General features: G+C 35.5%; 1 protein-coding gene across 3 annotated transcripts in view; it reads left to right on the top strand.

Annotated features, from left to right (window-relative positions):
• Cfap20dc (CFAP20 domain containing) overlaps positions 1–19270 on the top strand; it is a 197492-nt gene that overhangs the window by 121707 nt on the left and 56515 nt on the right. For all 3 annotated transcript variants that reach the window (XM_048356061.1, XM_048356059.1, XM_048356058.1), the window contains one exon: positions 101–435. In XM_048356061.1, the coding sequence (XP_048212018.1) occupies positions 101–435 (335 nt within the window). The remainder of the gene's footprint in view (positions 1–100; positions 436–19270) is intronic.

Here is a 19270-nt window from a genome sequence, read left to right as displayed (position 1 = left end):
GAAATTGGTTTCAACAAGAAATTTGAACCTAACTATCTGCCTAAAATGACAATTTTATGGAACACTACTCTAATTTTTTGTCATCTTCTCCAAATACCAGATGAGTGGGTATTTCCTGAAAATGAGGATCACACTCCCCATTCAGCATTCAGCAGTCAGTCTCAGCTTCTGGATGATGACTCCTGCATCACTCCACACGTGTGGCCAGAAGCCATCAAGAACAGCGAACCTGACCAACAGGCAGATGAAAGCCAGATGGTTCCTAAAGACATTTTCACATTTTCATCTAGGCCACGATCAGCACCTCATGGGAAGACTCAGAATATGTCTCCAGAGGAGTGCCCCTTTATTTTGGACCTAAAAGAGGATAACAGTATGATGAGGACAGACACCCAACTGGAGGATGATTTCTATGGTGGTGACAGCAGCGAAGAGGTACTCTGCTTGATGAGTAAAGCAGTCTTAAGTCACAATTGTTCCATTAGCTCCAATAAGCACTAAAACTAGTTGAAATGTAAGAGGAGAAGTGCTATTTATAAAAACACAGCAGATTGCTGTCAGTTAACAGTTGCATCAGGTTGTTATGGCAACTCTATTACTGCCTTTTTATTATTAACAGCAATTTCATTTTTAATTATGGAAACCAGCTTTAGGGTTGTTTTTAGTTTTTTTTATTTTAATCTTTATCTTCTAGGATGAAAAATAATTTACAATTTAGGTATATGTTAGCAAGACCAGTTAGATCTCTGGGGAAATCGTGTTGCATTTGCTAAGCGTTCTGAGTTGACAGTTTTCTGGCTTCCTCATTTCCCTGCCATCTTTCACCTTAGACCTATTAGGATTCATTATTTTCCATATGGTCCCAGAATTTCAAGAGTTGTGCCAATTAAAGTTTAAATAATGAATCAGGAATTAGTACCAGGACTTGCCTTATACAAGGTGTTATGTTTGGAATTACTTAGAATATAAATATGTTATAAACTAGTAAATTCATAGAAAGTTTTCTTAAAAGACTTGTTGAAAATCAAACTGAATATAGTTTGAAAATACTTTGTCGAAAACCTAATACGTTGTGCCAACCTTATCCCCATGTGAAATGACTTCATGTATGAAATTTCTCTAGTCTTATTCTTAATGTCACTCAAATTTACTGAAAAATTTTAAAATCAAAATACAAAGTTATTATTTAATAAAAATGTATAAATCATTTTATGGAGAAGTTATATAAATCATGAGGGAAGCTATCTTTATTTATGCTTACAAAGCTTTTGAAATAATTCTTAGGAATCCCCTTTGGATGGTAGGATATGGACTAAATACATGGCTCCTACCCTCAAAGCCCGTTGAGCACATGCTGGGATTGTTTAGGCAGAAAGTATGGGGTTTGTAACTTTTAATGAGTTTCTTCAGCATAGTATTCTTTTTCACCATATTCTTTCTTCTGAATGTGCTGAAACTAGTAGTAAGTAATACCAAATACCACCCACTGCACACCCCTTTATACACAAATTAGTGCACAAACGTGTATAAATGTTGTTGGACACATTTGTCCATTTCACCTTTAAAAATAAGTCAGAAAGACTATAAGACTGAACAGTTATCTTAGGCATCTACTTGTCCTCATCCCAATCATCAATTCTTCTACAGTATAAGTTGGCTGATCTAACCAATTGATATCAAACCAATTTATTGATAGGACAAGTGCATCCTCTTCCCATGTGCACACAGCATCATCTTTTTTACCTAACCCAACTCTAATCCTGGCAGATGGGAAATGATAGTTCTCTGGGAAATATGGAGAACTACACTTCAAATAACACCATGTGGGGAACTTACTGTCTCATATATGTGAAGAATATGCAATAGAAGCAGCAGTAGAGCTTCCTGAGAAAAGGAACAATACCAGATCTGAATAGTTATTTAGTTTGTTATTATTTTATGTGCTTTCTTTTGTTGGTAGCTATTCTACCTCTGATCTCCTTCGGTGTTTATTATGTAGCCATGTACTTAAACCAACTACATGAAAACTGAAAACAAATGTGTTACTAAGCATTACCCAAACTCTCACTGTGTAGCAGCTTGCTCCCCTCACCTCTGTATCTTGTCTATTGATGTGACCAGTAACATTAGCTCTTGTTTATACTACCTTTAGTGAAAGCCTGTTCAGAGTGGCCTCCAGGGAGATAAGATGAGAAATTTTGCTGTATTTTTAAGTTTTAGGGGAGAACAAGATACAAACCAGTATACAAAAATAGAATGAACAAAAATGCTTTACTATATTTAAACAAGTTCAATTTAGTATATCACTTCTTTACCTGATAGGTTTTCTGCATCTTTTTTTCGGTGGGGGGTGAAGGGCATCTTGGGAGGGTCAATTCATTTATTTTCCTGTAGGAAAATTTCATCTGCTTATTGACTGTAAAAACAAGGAAATATTAAATACATATTTATGTAATATTTGCATATAGTCCAAAGGAAAAAACATCTATTTAGTTTATTGAAATATCCTTACCATTAGATCATTAGAGTAACATAATTAAAGTTAAGAAGTTAATTTTAGAATGTTACATAATTAGAGTAACATAATTAGAGTTAAGGAAAACATGTAATATTATAAATAATAGTGGGCAAATAAGTATAATTAGATTACTTATTGTGCTTAAAGTTTATAACTTGTAATTAAAAGATTTTGGTGTTAGACTACTGAGTATTTTTTAAAGAAATTAAATGAATTTAGTAGCATTAAAACTAAATAAAATGAAATTATGTTATTATTATAGGAGTATACATAGTAGTAAAGGCTAATTAAGCTTTCAATGATAAACTGTCTTTGTAATTTAAGTTGCTAATGATTCCCATCAGAAATAATTTGAGGAGCCTCAAGAGTATGAATATTTGTGGTTTCTCTTGTCTCACTTTCTGCTAGCTTACATTTTATTTCCCATACTGTGCTACATACATGTTGGTACAATTTTCAAGTTGTGTTTCTCATTTGAAAAACACATTATAGAAATATATCATGACAAGCTATAAAATCAAAACTACCATACGAAATGGATTATCTTAGGAAAGCTATTAAAACTTAGTGCCTTTCATACTGCCACCGAATCTTAAAGAAACAGAAGTGTGCTACTATTACTGTTTGTTTGGTATTTTGGCATTATCTCTAACATGGCTCCCAACATATGTATCTGATTTGAAATTTGCAATAGCTATTATTAGTATTTTTATTATCTAGTGATTTAATTTTTCCTAGAAATACAGTGCTGTCATCATTTTTTCCCAAAAGCTCTTGTATAACATTCTAAAGAAAATGTTCCCAAGGCCATGCAACTTGTCTTGTATAATAATCCAGTTACAATATTATTCATATGTGAACACAAATTATGTGGTCTGACTACCTATCACATTCAGATTAGCCAGAAAGCTTGAATATCTTTCTGCCATCTGGTTTACCAAGGACAAACATACCGAGAACAGATTAAAAGGCCCGTGTTAGTCCTTTACTGGTGTTTTCAAGGTATTTTTAGCACTCAATAGTTTTCATTTTATTTCATTTTTTATTTTATTTTATTTCACTTTGCATCTTTTTCTGATAATACTGTATTTCTGGATTAAACTATAATGTGCTCACCTTCCCATACTCAAGTAATTATTTTGAATTTCTGTATCACACATGTATGTACAGAGAATAGAAAGGATATTTAATCCAAATGTGGTTACTTATATATTGGGGTAGCCTTTACAAAGTTAAATGCCATCATATATGTTGGCAAAGATAGAACTATTTTTTAACATTACCTTGCATTTTTATTCCTATATTTTAGAGATTAGAAATATAGCCTTCTAGGCAAATTTAATATTTAGGCTATACATCACATCTGTACGTCTATAATAATGAAGCTCTTTTGTGTAAACAAGGCCCAAGTTTCTCTGATTTGGCTTTGCCTTGTTATAAGCAGGTGAGGAAGATTATAAAACCCTAGTCTACCTAGAAACTAATATTTTACCATTTTTTGCTAAATGACATCTTGCTGATATTGGTTGTGGACAAGAATTTTTGCAAGAAATCTTTAAATGTTGTCAGTTATAAGAGCATAAAACCTAACTTATTGAGAAATGGAATTCATCTTGAGCAATTAAAAGACTCTAATCCTTTTCCCCCAAATAATCATATTTCTATCCTACATTAGACATCTCTATTTTGTCTCATTTCTCTGTAGTGTACCATTGGTTACAGATAAAGATGTTTACAAAGTGCACTTTTACTATCAGTCATCATCGGGTTAGTTACTTCTTTAAAACTGCCACCCTCTTATTTCATTTATTTACAAACTGGCAAAAACATATTATAAGATAGTACTATCATTTTCAGTCACCCAGAGAAAACTGTATTCCTTTCACAGTTTGCTATAATATCTCCAAAACAGAAGTACTTCATGGGGATAGTTGTCATGAAGACATCTAAGTTACATTAATACACATTTGAATGGTCAGTCCTTTTAGCACCAAAGAAGAAATTAATTTTTTATTATGCTATGATTGTTTTTAGTCATAATTTATGCAAATAACTGTCCTCATTAATCAACAAATGTAGGTTTATCTGTTCTATCTCTGTTGCTTGCTAGTGTCCAATTAAAAGGTGCTATTAACCGTTTTTGGGTACAAGTAAAAACTGCTCAAAGACAAATTCAGAACTGCCACCAAAAGTTATGTTTGGAAGATTATAGATGTATTTTATTACAGAACTTTCAAGAATGTCATAGAAGACTGGTGGACTGAATTAAAAATATATTTGAAATATAAGTAAATATCATCCACATTAACAAAGTGTTCTATCCTGACTCGTACAGCATTAGTGGTGTTACAAAGAGCCTGGGTCCCATCTGCTCTAAGTAGGTGGTCCTCAAGAATCATTAAAATTATCTTTTCAAAATTACAACTCAGCAAGAGCAATCATTTTGTACATCCAGAAATGATTGTCCAAATGCCCATCTGCATGTCCTTCTAAGAAATAGAGTTGAGTAGAGGAAGTGCATGCTCCTTGGGGAAATCATTCTCATCTTGAGCATACATATGCTGTGCTACGGTTAATCAGGCAAGCTCTATTGATGTTCCTGGCACTGGGGCATGATTGAATATTTAACAAACAAATGTTTCTGCGCCCAGAAGACAAATGGTTCGAGAGATTTGGGGTTTAAAAAAAATCAAATTAAATCAAAAGCATTTTGCATTTGTTCTTCTGAGAACCAGATGAGCAGATGATTGGAATGTGAAAATGGCATGACAACTTCTTCGCCACTCTGACAAATGACATTCGATTGTTTTCAGTAGCTTAATGATAAAGCAAAAGGGAAAAAGTGGTGATTTTTCAATCAGATCATAGTAAACTAACTTTTCATGCATGTAACAAATGTGGATAATTTGTCTAGAAAGAAATTAATCCAAAAGCATGTTAACCCCAAATAAATGACATGTGTGAAATCAATAGACAACATCTATGCCTTATAAAAGAGGCAAAGACATTGCTGAAGAAAAGAGTAAGGTGTTCCTAGTGCTCGACCCTTAGTTATATCATAAAACTTTTTGTTTTCTATTTCCTGTCTAAAATAAAAGCTAACCCAACTAAAATTAAAATATTAGTTAAATTTGGACTTTCTTACCTTTCTTAGTAATCACAGGTCCTCTTTCTGAATTGGAGATTAATCAGTCCATGGTTGTGAGCAGCCAGGATACACATGTTTGGACCCTGTGTAGATTCCCCAGTTACTTGTCCTTTCCATATACTTAAAATATCATGGAAACATATTGTCATGGAAAAATGCTCACTCACCAAGCTATCTAAATACATCCATCCTCCTCCCAGCTCATCTCTAAAACAGGATATAGCGTAAGAAAAATGTGAGGTGAATGTCTATGTAGATACTTGGAGAACAGAAACATTTTCACCCAAGTAAATAACTGGAGGAAAGAATGTACCATGGGTAGAAAAATAGACTTCAAACAAATTGTTTTTTATGGGCTATTCTAAATGATGTCGCAGACATCTGTTTTTCCACATACTCCTCTTAGTTTCTCCAAAAGGATATCTGAAACCCTTAAAATTGTAAAGCTTTTACCCCTTTCTAATTTATGATAGTATTACCTTTGTCAGTATATCCTCTGCCATTTAGCTTTTTAAAATTAATTTTAATCGTATAGTAAAACATTAAAATTACACATATTAATGAGGCGCTATTTCAATACATGTATATGTTGTTTAATGTTTATCAGACTAAGCATATGTTCAAACTTATTATCTTTACAGTAAAACCTTTTTAAATGCTTTCTTTTCATTTTTTGAAATGCATAGTACATTATTATGATCTGTAGTTACCCTTTAGTGCAACAGCACACCAGACTTCTTGCTGTTGTCTACCTGTAACTTAGTACCCTTGAACTGTGCATGTCCTTCTTGCCTTGTAACTTCTGTTATGCCTGCAATATGCCATGCACGTAGCAGGAGCCTAATAAATATGTATTGAATAAATGTTTACTGCTCCAGAGTCCCACTGTGTCATCTACTAAATATATTTTTGAAGTGCTGGGGATAGAACCTAGAGCTTTGTGCATACCAGACAAGCACTCTGCTGCTTTGCTACATCCCTAGCCTAATTTTTATTATGAAAATGAAGGCGTAGAGGGTTTTTTGATCACAGAAATCCCACTGCTGGTTGCTTATAACATTACAGAAAATTTAACAAGCTGAAGAGATAGCTGTGTCCCATAATCAAAATAAATTGTAAAAATATCTCTACTAGTCTACCAATACTTTCTTACTGTTAAAATTTAGCAGTTGCTTGCTGCACTTTCTGTTTGCCTTATCTCAAGAAGATTAATCTTTGATTCTTTTAGTACCTTTGTGGAAAAGAAATTGCAAGAATCACTTGTACTTATTCCCTAGTGATTTATATTGGGCATTTTTATGTGTCTGACAGTCTTTCTGCCATAACTATGTGAACATCCAAGTGGTGAAGGATGAGCTTGCCTCAGTAAGCAGCTTACAAAAGAAAGGATTGTCCTGTCCTTGCTTACAGCCAAGTTCCAAGTATTGCAGTGACAGAAATATTCATACCTAATCATCATAACTAAGTAGCATTAGATCCCTAGACCCCATATAAGAGAGTTATAGAGTTATTAGTGTGACATTCGCTGTCATTGATGTACCCATTTGAAAGCTCAGATCAGTTTGGCTGTGCCATCATCATTTCCTTAACACCAGCACTTCAGCATTCCTAATAACAGTGCCTTCTCCTAATAACAGTGCCTTCATCTCCTAGTTTGCCTCCTCTTCCCTTTCTCCTGTCTCTACAGATCATCAGGATATGCATAGAAAATAGTCACAAACTCATGCCCATGCCATCTATTTTGTGTCATTTTGGTATTTTCCCATGTCATTATGGAGTTCTTACATGAGAACTGCCCATCTTCCATGCAATCCCCAGATAGCAGGATTATGTACCAGTATACCATTGTATCCTCCACATCTGCAGTGATTAGTGTTTGCAAGACTTGCCCATTAAAAGCAAGAAAGGAAGAAAGACATAACACGACCACCTCCAAGTAAGAGCTCAGATAAATCTCTCCCTCATCCTATGCTCAACCTAGAGCAGACTCTCACCTTTACACGTGCTTTTCTCCTGAGGCATGCTGTTTTTGTTCAGTGTGTCTAAGGGCAGACATTCAGGAAGAGATTCACAGTCCAGCCATTCACCCAACAATCTTGTTTTAAAATGCCAAACTTTGGTCATAAATGATTTAGTTCTGTGTGGCTTTAAATGGTGGTTAGAGGAAAAGCTTACTAAAATTGAATGCTAAAATATACCTTGTCAGGCATCAAACATTGTTTTAAAACTATATTCTGCTTTTACCACTTCTACTGACCTAGGTTTATCATTTAATACTCATTTCTTTTATTTTTAAATAAGCAAGTCAAACTGAAAACAATTACCATAAGTACACACAATGCTCACAGTTATTCCTTCAATATATTAGTGTATAGCATAAAAATTTATGACATAAAATGTATTATTTTATGGCATTAGAATAAATACCACATTTCTTTTTTCCATTATTTACTTGCAAGGAGAATTTTATGTAATTCCTCGTTTCTCAGGTCTTAAAATTGTTAACTTAAATTTTCTATTGGTAATCACAGAACTATATACTTACAAAAAAGACGATTCTTCTATCTTTCCCTTTCAGCTTTCCATGCAATTGTATTTAAGAGGAGGTTCATATTTCATAGAAAAATATACTTTCTGAATTTGTATAATTTCTTTCTAAATATACTTTCTAAATTTCTAAAATCAAGATTTTTATGTAAGAAAAATACTTATAAAACGTGATTCATTATCTATTGCTTTTAAACTGGCTGACAATAAGGCTAGACTACTAATATTTAGAATATCATCTCCTCATGTAAATAAGCTAAGTGCCATAAATTATAGTTCTTTCTCTTTCCATAGAGTTAGCCAATCAGGAAGTCAAAGTATGCGATTTTTAGTTGCTTCAGATAGTTTCCTATGGATCCTAGTTTATAAGTCTTTTGAAATGAATATGAGTAACTCTTTCTTAACTGTTCTCTTTTTACTAGGGATTTTTTTTTAAGTATAAATGCTTTATCCAGACCAGATAGCAGGGTATCTCAGCAAATGATTATTTTACTATCACTTATTAGACCATTATTTTTAGTTGTTCATATTTTTCTTTACATATTAAAGTAAAATATATGTATACATTTGTCTCACTGAACATATGAATTTTTAATGAACTTGTTTGTTCAGTGTCCTATTCACCATGCATTATGGTTAAATTGTTTTTCAATCTGTTCCCTAATGCAGGGTAATCATAGTTAGCATCCAAGGTTCTTCAGACCCAATGACTCAGTAAAATCGGCCAACAGTAGAGAACATGCTGGAGAAAATTGCAATGTGGACAAAATAGACAGTATCTAGGAAATATCTTTACAAAAGCCAGTATTACTCCTTGGTGAAGTAAATAGAAATGACTTTTCAAATGAGGTGTTAGTAGGATGTTGTAGAGGAATAGACCTATAACATGTATATATAAGAGGAGATTTATTAAATTGACTTATATGATCACAAGCTGGATAGTCTCACGGTGGCCAACTGAATGTTGTGGAGCTAGGGAAAACAGTAGCTCATCCAAAAATCTGAAAGCCTCAGAACAAGAGGAACCAATGATGTATCCCCATTCCAAGCCTGAAGGACTAGAAGCTGCCTAAAGAGAAATTCCACATTGAAAGGACTAAGGATCTGTCCAAAGGTTATAACAACAGTAAAAGGCCAACAGCCTCCCACTTCTGCTTTTTGTTCCGCTATCCTGCAAACTGGGCAGTGCTTTTGATAATTCACTGGACAGGCATTGCGGGGGCGGGGATCTTCCAACTCAGTCCTTGACCTACATGTCAATCATCTCTGGAAGCATCCTCACAGATAAATCATCACAAATTAGTTGTTGCCTACCCTAGGCCTTTCTACCCAGTAAAAGGAGCAGATCTTTCCAGAAAGTTCCAGATCCCCTTATCAGAGCAAGGGTTCCTACCAGCCCATCAAGTGGCAGCTTCAGAAAGGAAAACATCCCTAATCTAGAGGGAGGGAGGGAGGATTTGAGACCTGCCCCTGAAGTGTCTAAAAGTGACTTTTCTGTCATCACATATGTAGGCAGTACTTCCATCTGATCTTCTGTACCTTGCATCTGTTCATTTTTCATCATATACATGATTGGTAATGTATTTTCCTTCCCATTCAGATGTGTTTTAGTTCAGTAACAGCAGCTGTTAAAGAGTATATTTCACATCCCAAGGATAATGGAATGCCTCCTGTTTTTAATGAGAAAGATAATTATGTAGTTTTCATCATAATAGTTATTTTTTATTTCCCAGTTACTTCCTATAATTTTAGTTATCACTGCTTGCAAATTATAAATGAAGATCTTATTTTTGAGCCAAAAGCTTGCCAGTAAAATTGACAGATTTTCAATAACAATCTACATTAGGAGCCATAAAAACATCATTATTCTATTCACTTTTCTAGTCTCTGTGCAGCAGTTCCCCAAATAATAAATGATATGAATGAAGGTTAACAGTAAAGCAGTGTCATCGAATAAGTCCCTAGGCTAGTTTGATGGCTGCATTCATGTCCATCAGATTGAATTTTTTTTTCCTGCATTAGTACTTTTATTCATTCAGCTCCCCCATAAGCTTCTCTTGGAAAATAAAGAACAAATGAGGTAATGCAGAATAAATGACACTTACATTCCGCTTTTTTTAGACATAAAAGACTATGTGTTGTAGCTGAAATAGTCTATATATGTGTTATAATGTAAAGCTTTGATTCAATCACATAAAATGTATGTTACTTAGTGGAGCATTGATGACTCATGCCTATAATCCTAGCTACTTGAAGACAGTGTGATCTGAGGATCACCAGCAGATAAATCCTTGGGACTTATCTCCAGTTCATCAACCAAAAGCCAGAAGTGGAGCTATTGCTCCAGTGGTAGAGTACCAGTCTTGAGTGAAAAAGCTAAGTGAAAGCACACGGCCTGAATTCACGCCCCAGTCCTGGCACCAAAAAAAATGTAGAAGTTACTTAAAAAGTAACTTAGACCCTTGTTACCTAACACAGATAATGGACACATACACTCTTACTGATAAAATAGTAATTGTTAATATCTCTTGAATGTTTAAATTTGCCAGTCACTGTACCAAATTCTACTCTGTGAAAAACTTCAGTTGTCACAAAAAACTCAAGTAATAGGCACTTTTAATGCCCATTATTTTATATACAGGAACTGCTGCTCGATAGGTTGCACAGCTTGCTCAAGGATCATAACTGCTACTTAATTGACAAGGCACCACTTAAACCTGGATTGTATGACTCTAAAATCACTACCCATAGGCAAACACCAATGTTGTGTAAACATGTGTTATGGAAGTGGGGGGTCTCTTCAAGAACTATCCAAAGAGAAAGCTGATATTTGTGTTCCTTTTTTTATTGTGCGTAAGAATTGCATAAAGAGGCTTTCTTTGTAGTATTTCCATACATAATATGTATATAAACTCATCTTCTCCTTTGCTATTATTTTTCCTGTCTCTTCTTAAAACAATTTAATAGCTTTCATTCTTCTTTTTATACACATTCATATAAAGCACTTTGACCAATGTTCATCCTTATTCAGCCTCTCTGTTGTTCCTTCCTATTCCCCAACAGAACCTGCTTTACTTGCTTGTCATTTCATTCATCATTTTTAATGTATATTAATTGTACAAAAGGGTATCACCATTGTATTCTATACACATATATTATACTTTAGTCAGATTGACCTCCTCTACATGCTCCTTCTTTTATCATCCATCTCCATCCTCGTAGGTACAACTTCCAGTGAAATTCCTTTGTCAACAAAATTCCTATTATACATAGTGTCTGTTGGAACCTGAAGGATCCCTTTTCCCCTATCTCCCGGGGAAATGCCTGAAGCCCAGAAACTATGAAAGAGCACTCGGCCTTGTCTTCAGCCAGCAGAAGGCAAAGGCGTTACCCTCATGGATTACACTAAATTGAGGAAAGGTTGCCGATGCCTCCCCTCCCCCAGGTCCCCTCACGTGTCAGGAGCAGCGGCGGGAAAGACATCAGGGAGACGCCTTGATGGTTGAATGGGGTCTCACAGGATTTAATTGGGAGGGGGTTTATATAGCGGTAATGGCGGGAAAGGCGGGGGGCGGGGACTGGCCAAAGGGCCAGTCATAGGCTAAAGACCGTGTCCATCAGGTGATGTCATGAAACTTCCTTTGTGGGCTGGACAACCCCTATCATGGTGGCACGCACATGCTTGCCTCCCCCAGGAGTGGGGTCTTCCGGTTGAGGCGGGAAGGTGGGAGGGGCTAGCTTTTTACACTGTCCCAGGGCTGGGGGAAGGGCAGCTTCTAGGGAGCTCTTGTCGCCCTTCCCCCATTAAGGCCAAAACTGAGTCACCAACAAGTGTCTTTCACTATTATCCATTCTCTGTTTTTGTGCCAGTACAATGCCCTATGCTATATCTTCTAGCATTGCACCTCAGGATTACTTTTGCTATTAGGATTTTTTTATGTATCATTTGGTTGTACTCAGTAGCTAGTATACTAATGAGCTACCCTTATAAACTAGTCTACAATATTACATCCCTTAACTGAAGCCAATACCAGGTGCCAAGAATGGAACTAAAGGGAGTCTTTTAGGAAGCAACTTGATCAGTTTTTCAAAAAAATTTCCTTACCATCACCCATTTGAGAGTCTGTCATCCTTAATATCCAAAAAGTTGTTTGTTTTCTATTTTCTTATTTTTTAGTTAAAATAGAACCACAGCACACACAAAAATAATAATAATAAGCTTGGAGTTTCTGAACACAGATGAGCTGGAAGTACCTGGCCACTTAGCAAAGTACACCATCTACAACATAGTGCTGCATAACAAAAGTACAAAAAAAAAAAAAAAAAAACCTAAACTACAGTTTGGAAGGAAAACTAGGAAGTTTCTCCCACTTTGTTCTATTGATTTATGAGGCTCTTAGGTTAACAGTTTCCAGAAACCATTTGGATTATTTCAGAAGACATTTTTTATACTTGTTCATTGTATATTACAAAGCTTAAGTCCAACATATCTTGCAGCAACCCTGTAATAAATTGCTATTCCATTTTATAGCTGAGAAGACTGAGTCAGAACAACAGCTTTCAAGGAGTGCCATGGACAAGACCCTTTTCTTTGGTGATGAATAAAGGCAAATATGCACTGCTTCCCTTCTGTGCAGAGAAGTGTGCCTTATGTATCAAAACTCAGACTAATAAAATTTTATCTGTAACAACCCACATATTCGCCGTGATCTGCAGTCACATTTGCAAATTTGACCATCTTCATTTATTAGGATATAAAATTACTGAATGCATGAAACAATCTTGCCTCACTTGAGAGTGAAATCACAAGAATGGAGTGTTCTTCCAGAGAGACATTTTTTACAAAGGAAGTTCATGCTCATAGTGAACAGGTTCTAATGATTAGCATTTCATTTACTTAGTGTCTACAGCTAAGAATCTGGGAAAATGAGCTTCTTCAAAGAATGCTGTGAGCTACTAACTACACGAGAGGATTCCTCCAGATCCCAAAGAGTCATAGTGATGAGTTTTTAAACTATTTTTTGACATTATTTTTACATAATATAAAATACATCATTTTTATTATATACAGCACAAAGGTGTTTAATATGTTAACAGAATTGTGCAACTATCATCACTGTCTAATTTTTAGGTCATTTTTATCATCCCCAAAGAAATTCTACCCAAATAACAGTCTCTTCTCCTCCAGACTCCTAGCAATCACCAGTCTACTTTTTGTCTCTGAATCTAATTATTCTAGATGTTTCATATAATGAAATCATACAATATTTAGCCTATGTATCTGACTTACTTAACATAATGCTTTGGAAGTCGAGGCATATTGTAGTACTTGATTCCTTTACATGCTTGAATCCATTGTATTAGGTATGTCATATTTCTTGTTGATTTATCACTTGATGGATATTTGGATTGCTTCTACTTTGAGATTGTTATGAACATCCATTAGCAAGTATTCATGTGAACATGTCTTCAATGTTCTTGAATATATACTTAGAAGAATTAGGTTGTGTGAAACTCTACTTTTGACTTTTGAGAAATTATCTTCCAGTGGGGCTGTACCATTCCACATTCCCACCAGAAATGTATAGGGTCCCAGTTTCTGTCTTTTGCACTTAAGTTAGGCTAGGGGTAATGAAACAGTAACTCACTGTGATTTTTGAGTTTCATTTCTCTACCTAATGGTGTTGAGCCTCACTTCATGTGCTTGTTAGCTATTTGTATTTCTCTTTTGGATTGGTGCCTATTAAATGCTTTGTCTTTTTTTTTACTAGATTGCCTTTTTATTAGTTATTTGTAAGATTTCTTACTATAATTTAGGTTAAAATTTCTTGTCAGATATATAATCCCCAAATATTTTATTTTTTTTAATTGTTTTAAATTTTTTTATTATCATTTTTTTTCAAATTTTTATTATCAAACTGATGTACAGAGAGGTTACAGTTTCATATGTTAGGCATTGGATACATTTCTTGTACTGTTTGTTACCTTGTCCCTCATGCCCCCCTCCCTCCCCCCAAATATTTTATTTTTAATAGGCTGTGTTTATGGTGTCCTTTGAAGCACAAAAGTTTTCTGGTTAGATGAAGACAAGATTATATTTTCTTCATTTGTTGTGCATTGTATTGTATCTGACAAGTTATTGCCCAATCCAATGACACAAAGATTTATTCCTGAGTTTTTTTCTAAGACTTTTATAGTTGTAACTCACATATTTGGTTCTATGATCTATACTGCATTAATTTTTTGTGTATACTATGAGATAGGTATCTGCCAACATCTTTTTGTTAATGGATACTGAACCGTTGGAGAGGGCAAGCTCTTCTTTCCCCCATTAGTTGATCAGACCTGTAAGAGGTTGTTTAAAAAAAAATTGCCTTCTCTCTTGTCAGAACATACTATCTTGATATCTGTAACTCTGTAATAAGCTTTGAAATCAAGAAGTATAAATTCTACAACTTTGTTCTGTGTTTCCTCAATGTTTTTGATGTACTGAGTCCTTTACATCTTTATATAAATTTGAGGATTAGCCTGTCAATGTCTGGAAGAAACAAAAAAGAAAAAGGAAAGGCATCTGGGGTTTTGGCAGGGATTTGCCATGTATTTGGTAAATATCTACCAAAAAAAATTCTGTGTTAAAGTCTTGGTGCCTAAGTGGGGCTGTTGGAATGTGCTGAGGACATCTAAGAGGTAGACAGAGCCTTTGGAAGGTCCTTACGTCATTGAAGGAATGCCCTTTCAGAGGATTGTGTGGCCTCAGCCCTTCCTCTTTCTCCTTCTCTCACTTCCTGGCCCTTGATGTAAATATCTTTGTTCCACCCTGTGCTACTTGCAGTTGCCATCCACCACTGGCCCAAATCAGTGGGTTTACCTGATCTTTAACTGAAACCTCCAAAACTGTGGGCCAAGTAAAAGTTACCTCAGATATATCATTATAGTGATGGAAAGCTGACTTAAATAGGATTACATTAAATATGCAGATCATATTTGGGAAATATTACCATTTTAGTACTACTATTAAGCCTTTTTAAGCCATAGTTAAGTCTTTTTAAAGTTATTTCAGCAATGCTTCATCATTTTCAGCCTACAGATTTTGTGCTGCTTTCCTTAAATCCAGTCCTAAGTATTCCTAGTATTCTTTTTGATGCTACTGTGAATAGAAGTGTTTTCTTTGTCCCATTTTGATTTGGTCTTTGCTAGTATATAGAAATATAAATGATGTTTATATATTGGTTTTATATCTTGAAACATTGTTGTATTGATTATTACTTCCTGTGAATTTCTTTTGATTTCCTATACTTATGATCATGTCATTGCTAACAGAGGTAGTTTTACTTCTTTTCCACTCTGGGTGACTTATTTTTTCTTGCTTTATTGCCTCAAAACATGATGCTATGTTTAGTGGAAATTCTTCTCTTATTTCATAGATTTTTCATTTTAACTATCATGCTTTCCTATTGAATGGACTGTATCACAGACCATATGAATTTAGTCATAATATGTCCCCAATGCCAAAAGAAAAGTTAGAAAAGCATCTTGGTACTAGATGTACCGCTAATGTTAATATGAATGCAAGCCTGGAATTTCCATTACTGACAAGCATTTTAGTTTGAGTATTTGAAACACTGACGTGTTGGGTGTTGAGGGCTCTTCCATCTAAGCTGAGCTTCTAAAATAAATGATCTCTAGGTGATGAGATACAGCTCTGTGTCTTTCCTTCTGGATAATAAGAGCATCTCTTTTTCTATTGAGTGCCTATAAGACTGACATTCTTCTAAGTGTTGAAGATATATCACTGACCAAGTTAGATAAGGCCTCTCTGCTCAGGAGCCTGTGTCTATTAGGAAACACACAATAAACAAGTACACAAAATAATCTGTGATAAGAGTATGGAAAGAAAGAAATAGAATGATGTGACCAAGTGACAGAAATGAGCAGAATAGTGGACACTTCAGTTACCATCTGTGTAGTTTACATTTGAACTCAGATGTTAAGTTTAAAGAGAAGAGAAGCCGGAGATTTGGATAACCTGGGAGCAGTGCTTTCAGGCAACAGGAACAGCTGGAGACAGTGCTCCTGAAATGGACATCTTTGAAGAGTAAAGGACCTATGTAGCTGAGCCATGTGGTCTACGGGAGAATAAATGATGAGATAAAGAAAAGAGGTGCAAAAGACTGAGGTCATGAAAGGCCCAGGGGGCTGTGATAAGGAATGTGGCCTGTATTTCAAGTGCAATGGCAAATGTGTAGAGGATTTTAAGTTAGGCAGCAATATATGTAGTCTGATTTACCCTTAGCAAATTTTCTCTGGCTGTGTCAAGATGGATGCAACAGAGCAGGAATGGAATGAGATGTTATACTGATAATTCAGACTGAAGATGAAGAAAAGTGGCCAATGTAGGACTAATAGTCTATGGGGAGTAGAAAACAGGTGCACTTGCGAACAACTTCTGTGATTGGAACTTGTAAAAACAGATCAGATAATGAAGTAGTTACAGTTCTAGAAATTCTTGTCCAACATCAGGCAGAACCTTACTCTGGGGGCTGGGGATATGGCCTAGTGGCAAGAGAGCTTGCCTCATATACATGAAGCCCTGGGTTCAATTCCCCAGCACCACATATACAGAAAATGGCCAGAAGTGGCGCTGTGGCTCAAGTGGCAGAGTGCTAGCCTTGAGCAAAGAGAAGCCAGGGACAGTGCTCAGGCCCTGAGTCCAAGGCCCAGGACTGGCAAAAAAAAAAAAAAAAGAACCTTACTCTGGGTCTGTGGTGGGGATCCTGGGTGACAATACTAGGGAGCATATGGCAAACAAATCTATCTGCATCATGAGCTGTGAAGGACAGCAGGAGGACCTTAGCTATCAAGACACTGCAATCAGGAATTGTAAGTAGATTTCCCATTGAAAACCATTCTCACAGTGTCAATGTGAAGCAACATTTTGTCAAAGGAGATGCAAAAGCTTTTACAAAAAGAGATACAGAACTGTCTAATTCCCTGTGATGGAAAGGAACAAGTAAGTCTTAAGAAATACTTATTGAAATTGATTTGCTAACTGCTTGGTAAAGTTCCTTGTAATGTTTTATTCATGTTTTAATAGAGTTCTCTATTATTAAGTTCAAATATTTTTAATTAAGAAAGAAGTACAGTCTTCTGGGTAATATTGCAACCATGTAGATAGCTAGTAATTAAACTTTTCTGCACATATAACTGCATTCAAACAGTTATGAATGAATCATTTTAAATCTACACATGTCATTAACTGCATCTCTAAACAAAGAGATAGAAGCTGTGTAGTCCTCGCCTGTTCTAAAAAAAAAGAAAAGTTTGAGTTTTCTAAAGAATGGTTGATTTTTTTCATGAGACAGACAAAATAGGCTAATAAGATACTAATTAAAATTTGGAAATTCTCTTTAGGAAAAGAAAAATAACTTTTATAGGAAAGGAATTATAATGAGTCATATAACGTTTTTCCTGGAGCTTGAACTCAGGGCCTGGGCATTGTCCTTAAGCTTCTTCTGCTCAAGTCTAGCGCTCTACTACTCGAGCCACAGTGCCACTTCCAGCCTTTTCTGAGTAGTTTATTGGACATGGGGGGTGGTCTTCTGGACTTTACTGACCAGACTGGCTTCAAACCATGATCCTTAGATCCCAACCTCCTCAGTAGCTAGGATTACAGGTGTGAGCCACTGGCGCCCAGTTTAATTTTCAACTTTAATCTGTACTTTTTAATATCAAAACTGAATTATAGAAAGATACTTTTAAAGATATTTTAGACCATAGTAAAATATGGAAAAAATTTCAATTTAAGTGTCAAGATATTTTGGGTAAAGTTGAAGGATTTATTTCACTGCCCACCAGATGTAATTGAGTCCAGTTTGTAGTTAGGGATGTCAATAAGATATCAATCATGGTATTTTTTTAAGTAGTAAAGTTTTCAATTTGTGCTCTACTAATATAGAGGAAAATGAATTGGTAAATTTCTCTAGAATTTTAAAAGAATTATTCTATTTATATAAAATTCTCAATGTTCTAGGTGTATAACACTTTATACAGAGAGAAGCCATCTGTCTCTCTTTGAATTTGCCACTTGAGTATGCCACTTGCAGCTGTTTTTCCAACAACACTCTATTGTTTAAGGAATTCTTATCTTTCTGACCCCTCTCTTGTGTCCACTGCAACAATACTGCATTGTTTCCAAACACCTGTGTCAAGTTCCCATTACCCTGCATATTACATGCATTCATTGCCCTGGCTCAAATGAGCAGGCTTACTTAAGGGCAGCTCCTCCTTTGGTACTTCTGTTGCAAGCACACACTGGTCTCAGGCTGCCATAGGGCAACCGGATAAAGAGCCTTCCATAAAGACTAGCTACATTTCATCCCTCCAAACTGGGAAGTGGAGCCATGGACATGGTGGCTCAGAGCGCCAGCAGTCAGACAGACCTACTTACATCCAGACTTCTACTAACTTCTCATTGCTTCAGCAACCTCATCTATAAGCTTGGGGAAAATAACACTCATTCTGCCAGGTTGTTTTGACTATTAAATGAAATCATACCTAGTCTATAATCCCAGGGATTATACTCCAAGGAAGGATATGTTCTAATTACCTAACAACTGGTAGTTAGAAATATACACCAGAATACCTACTATTCTAAAACAAATAAAATATTTTCAAATTCATAAAAATCTCAAAAATTAAATACTATTCAGTAATTGGTTGTTATATGGCAGTATGCTTTGTGCACTCTGCATTTGAACAATATGGTAATGTAGAATGGATTAATAAATCCCTTCTGCTGGGTAACAGATCTGTTTTTTCTTAGGGATACCCTGAAGAGAATAAAAAAAAAAAAAGATTCAGAAGCAGGAATAGTATTTGATCATTCCCTTAAAGATCTCCCTCCATGTGCCTGCCTCATTCTCGGAGCTAAATTGCAAATGCATGGCTCCATAACTGACAGAAGGAACTGGATTTGGGCAAAACTAGTAGCATTTCCTAACCCTTAACGCTAACCACAGGAAAAATATTTCATTTGATAAATTGGACACTCCTACCCA

Source organism: Perognathus longimembris, chromosome 10 (genome assembly GCF_023159225.1).
Source record: "Perognathus longimembris pacificus isolate PPM17 chromosome 10, ASM2315922v1, whole genome shotgun sequence".
In the NCBI taxonomy this organism is placed as follows: domain Eukaryota; kingdom Metazoa; phylum Chordata; class Mammalia; order Rodentia; family Heteromyidae; genus Perognathus; species Perognathus longimembris.
The sequence above is the reverse complement of the archived record's forward strand: the minus strand, read 5'-3'. Positions and strand labels throughout refer to the sequence as shown.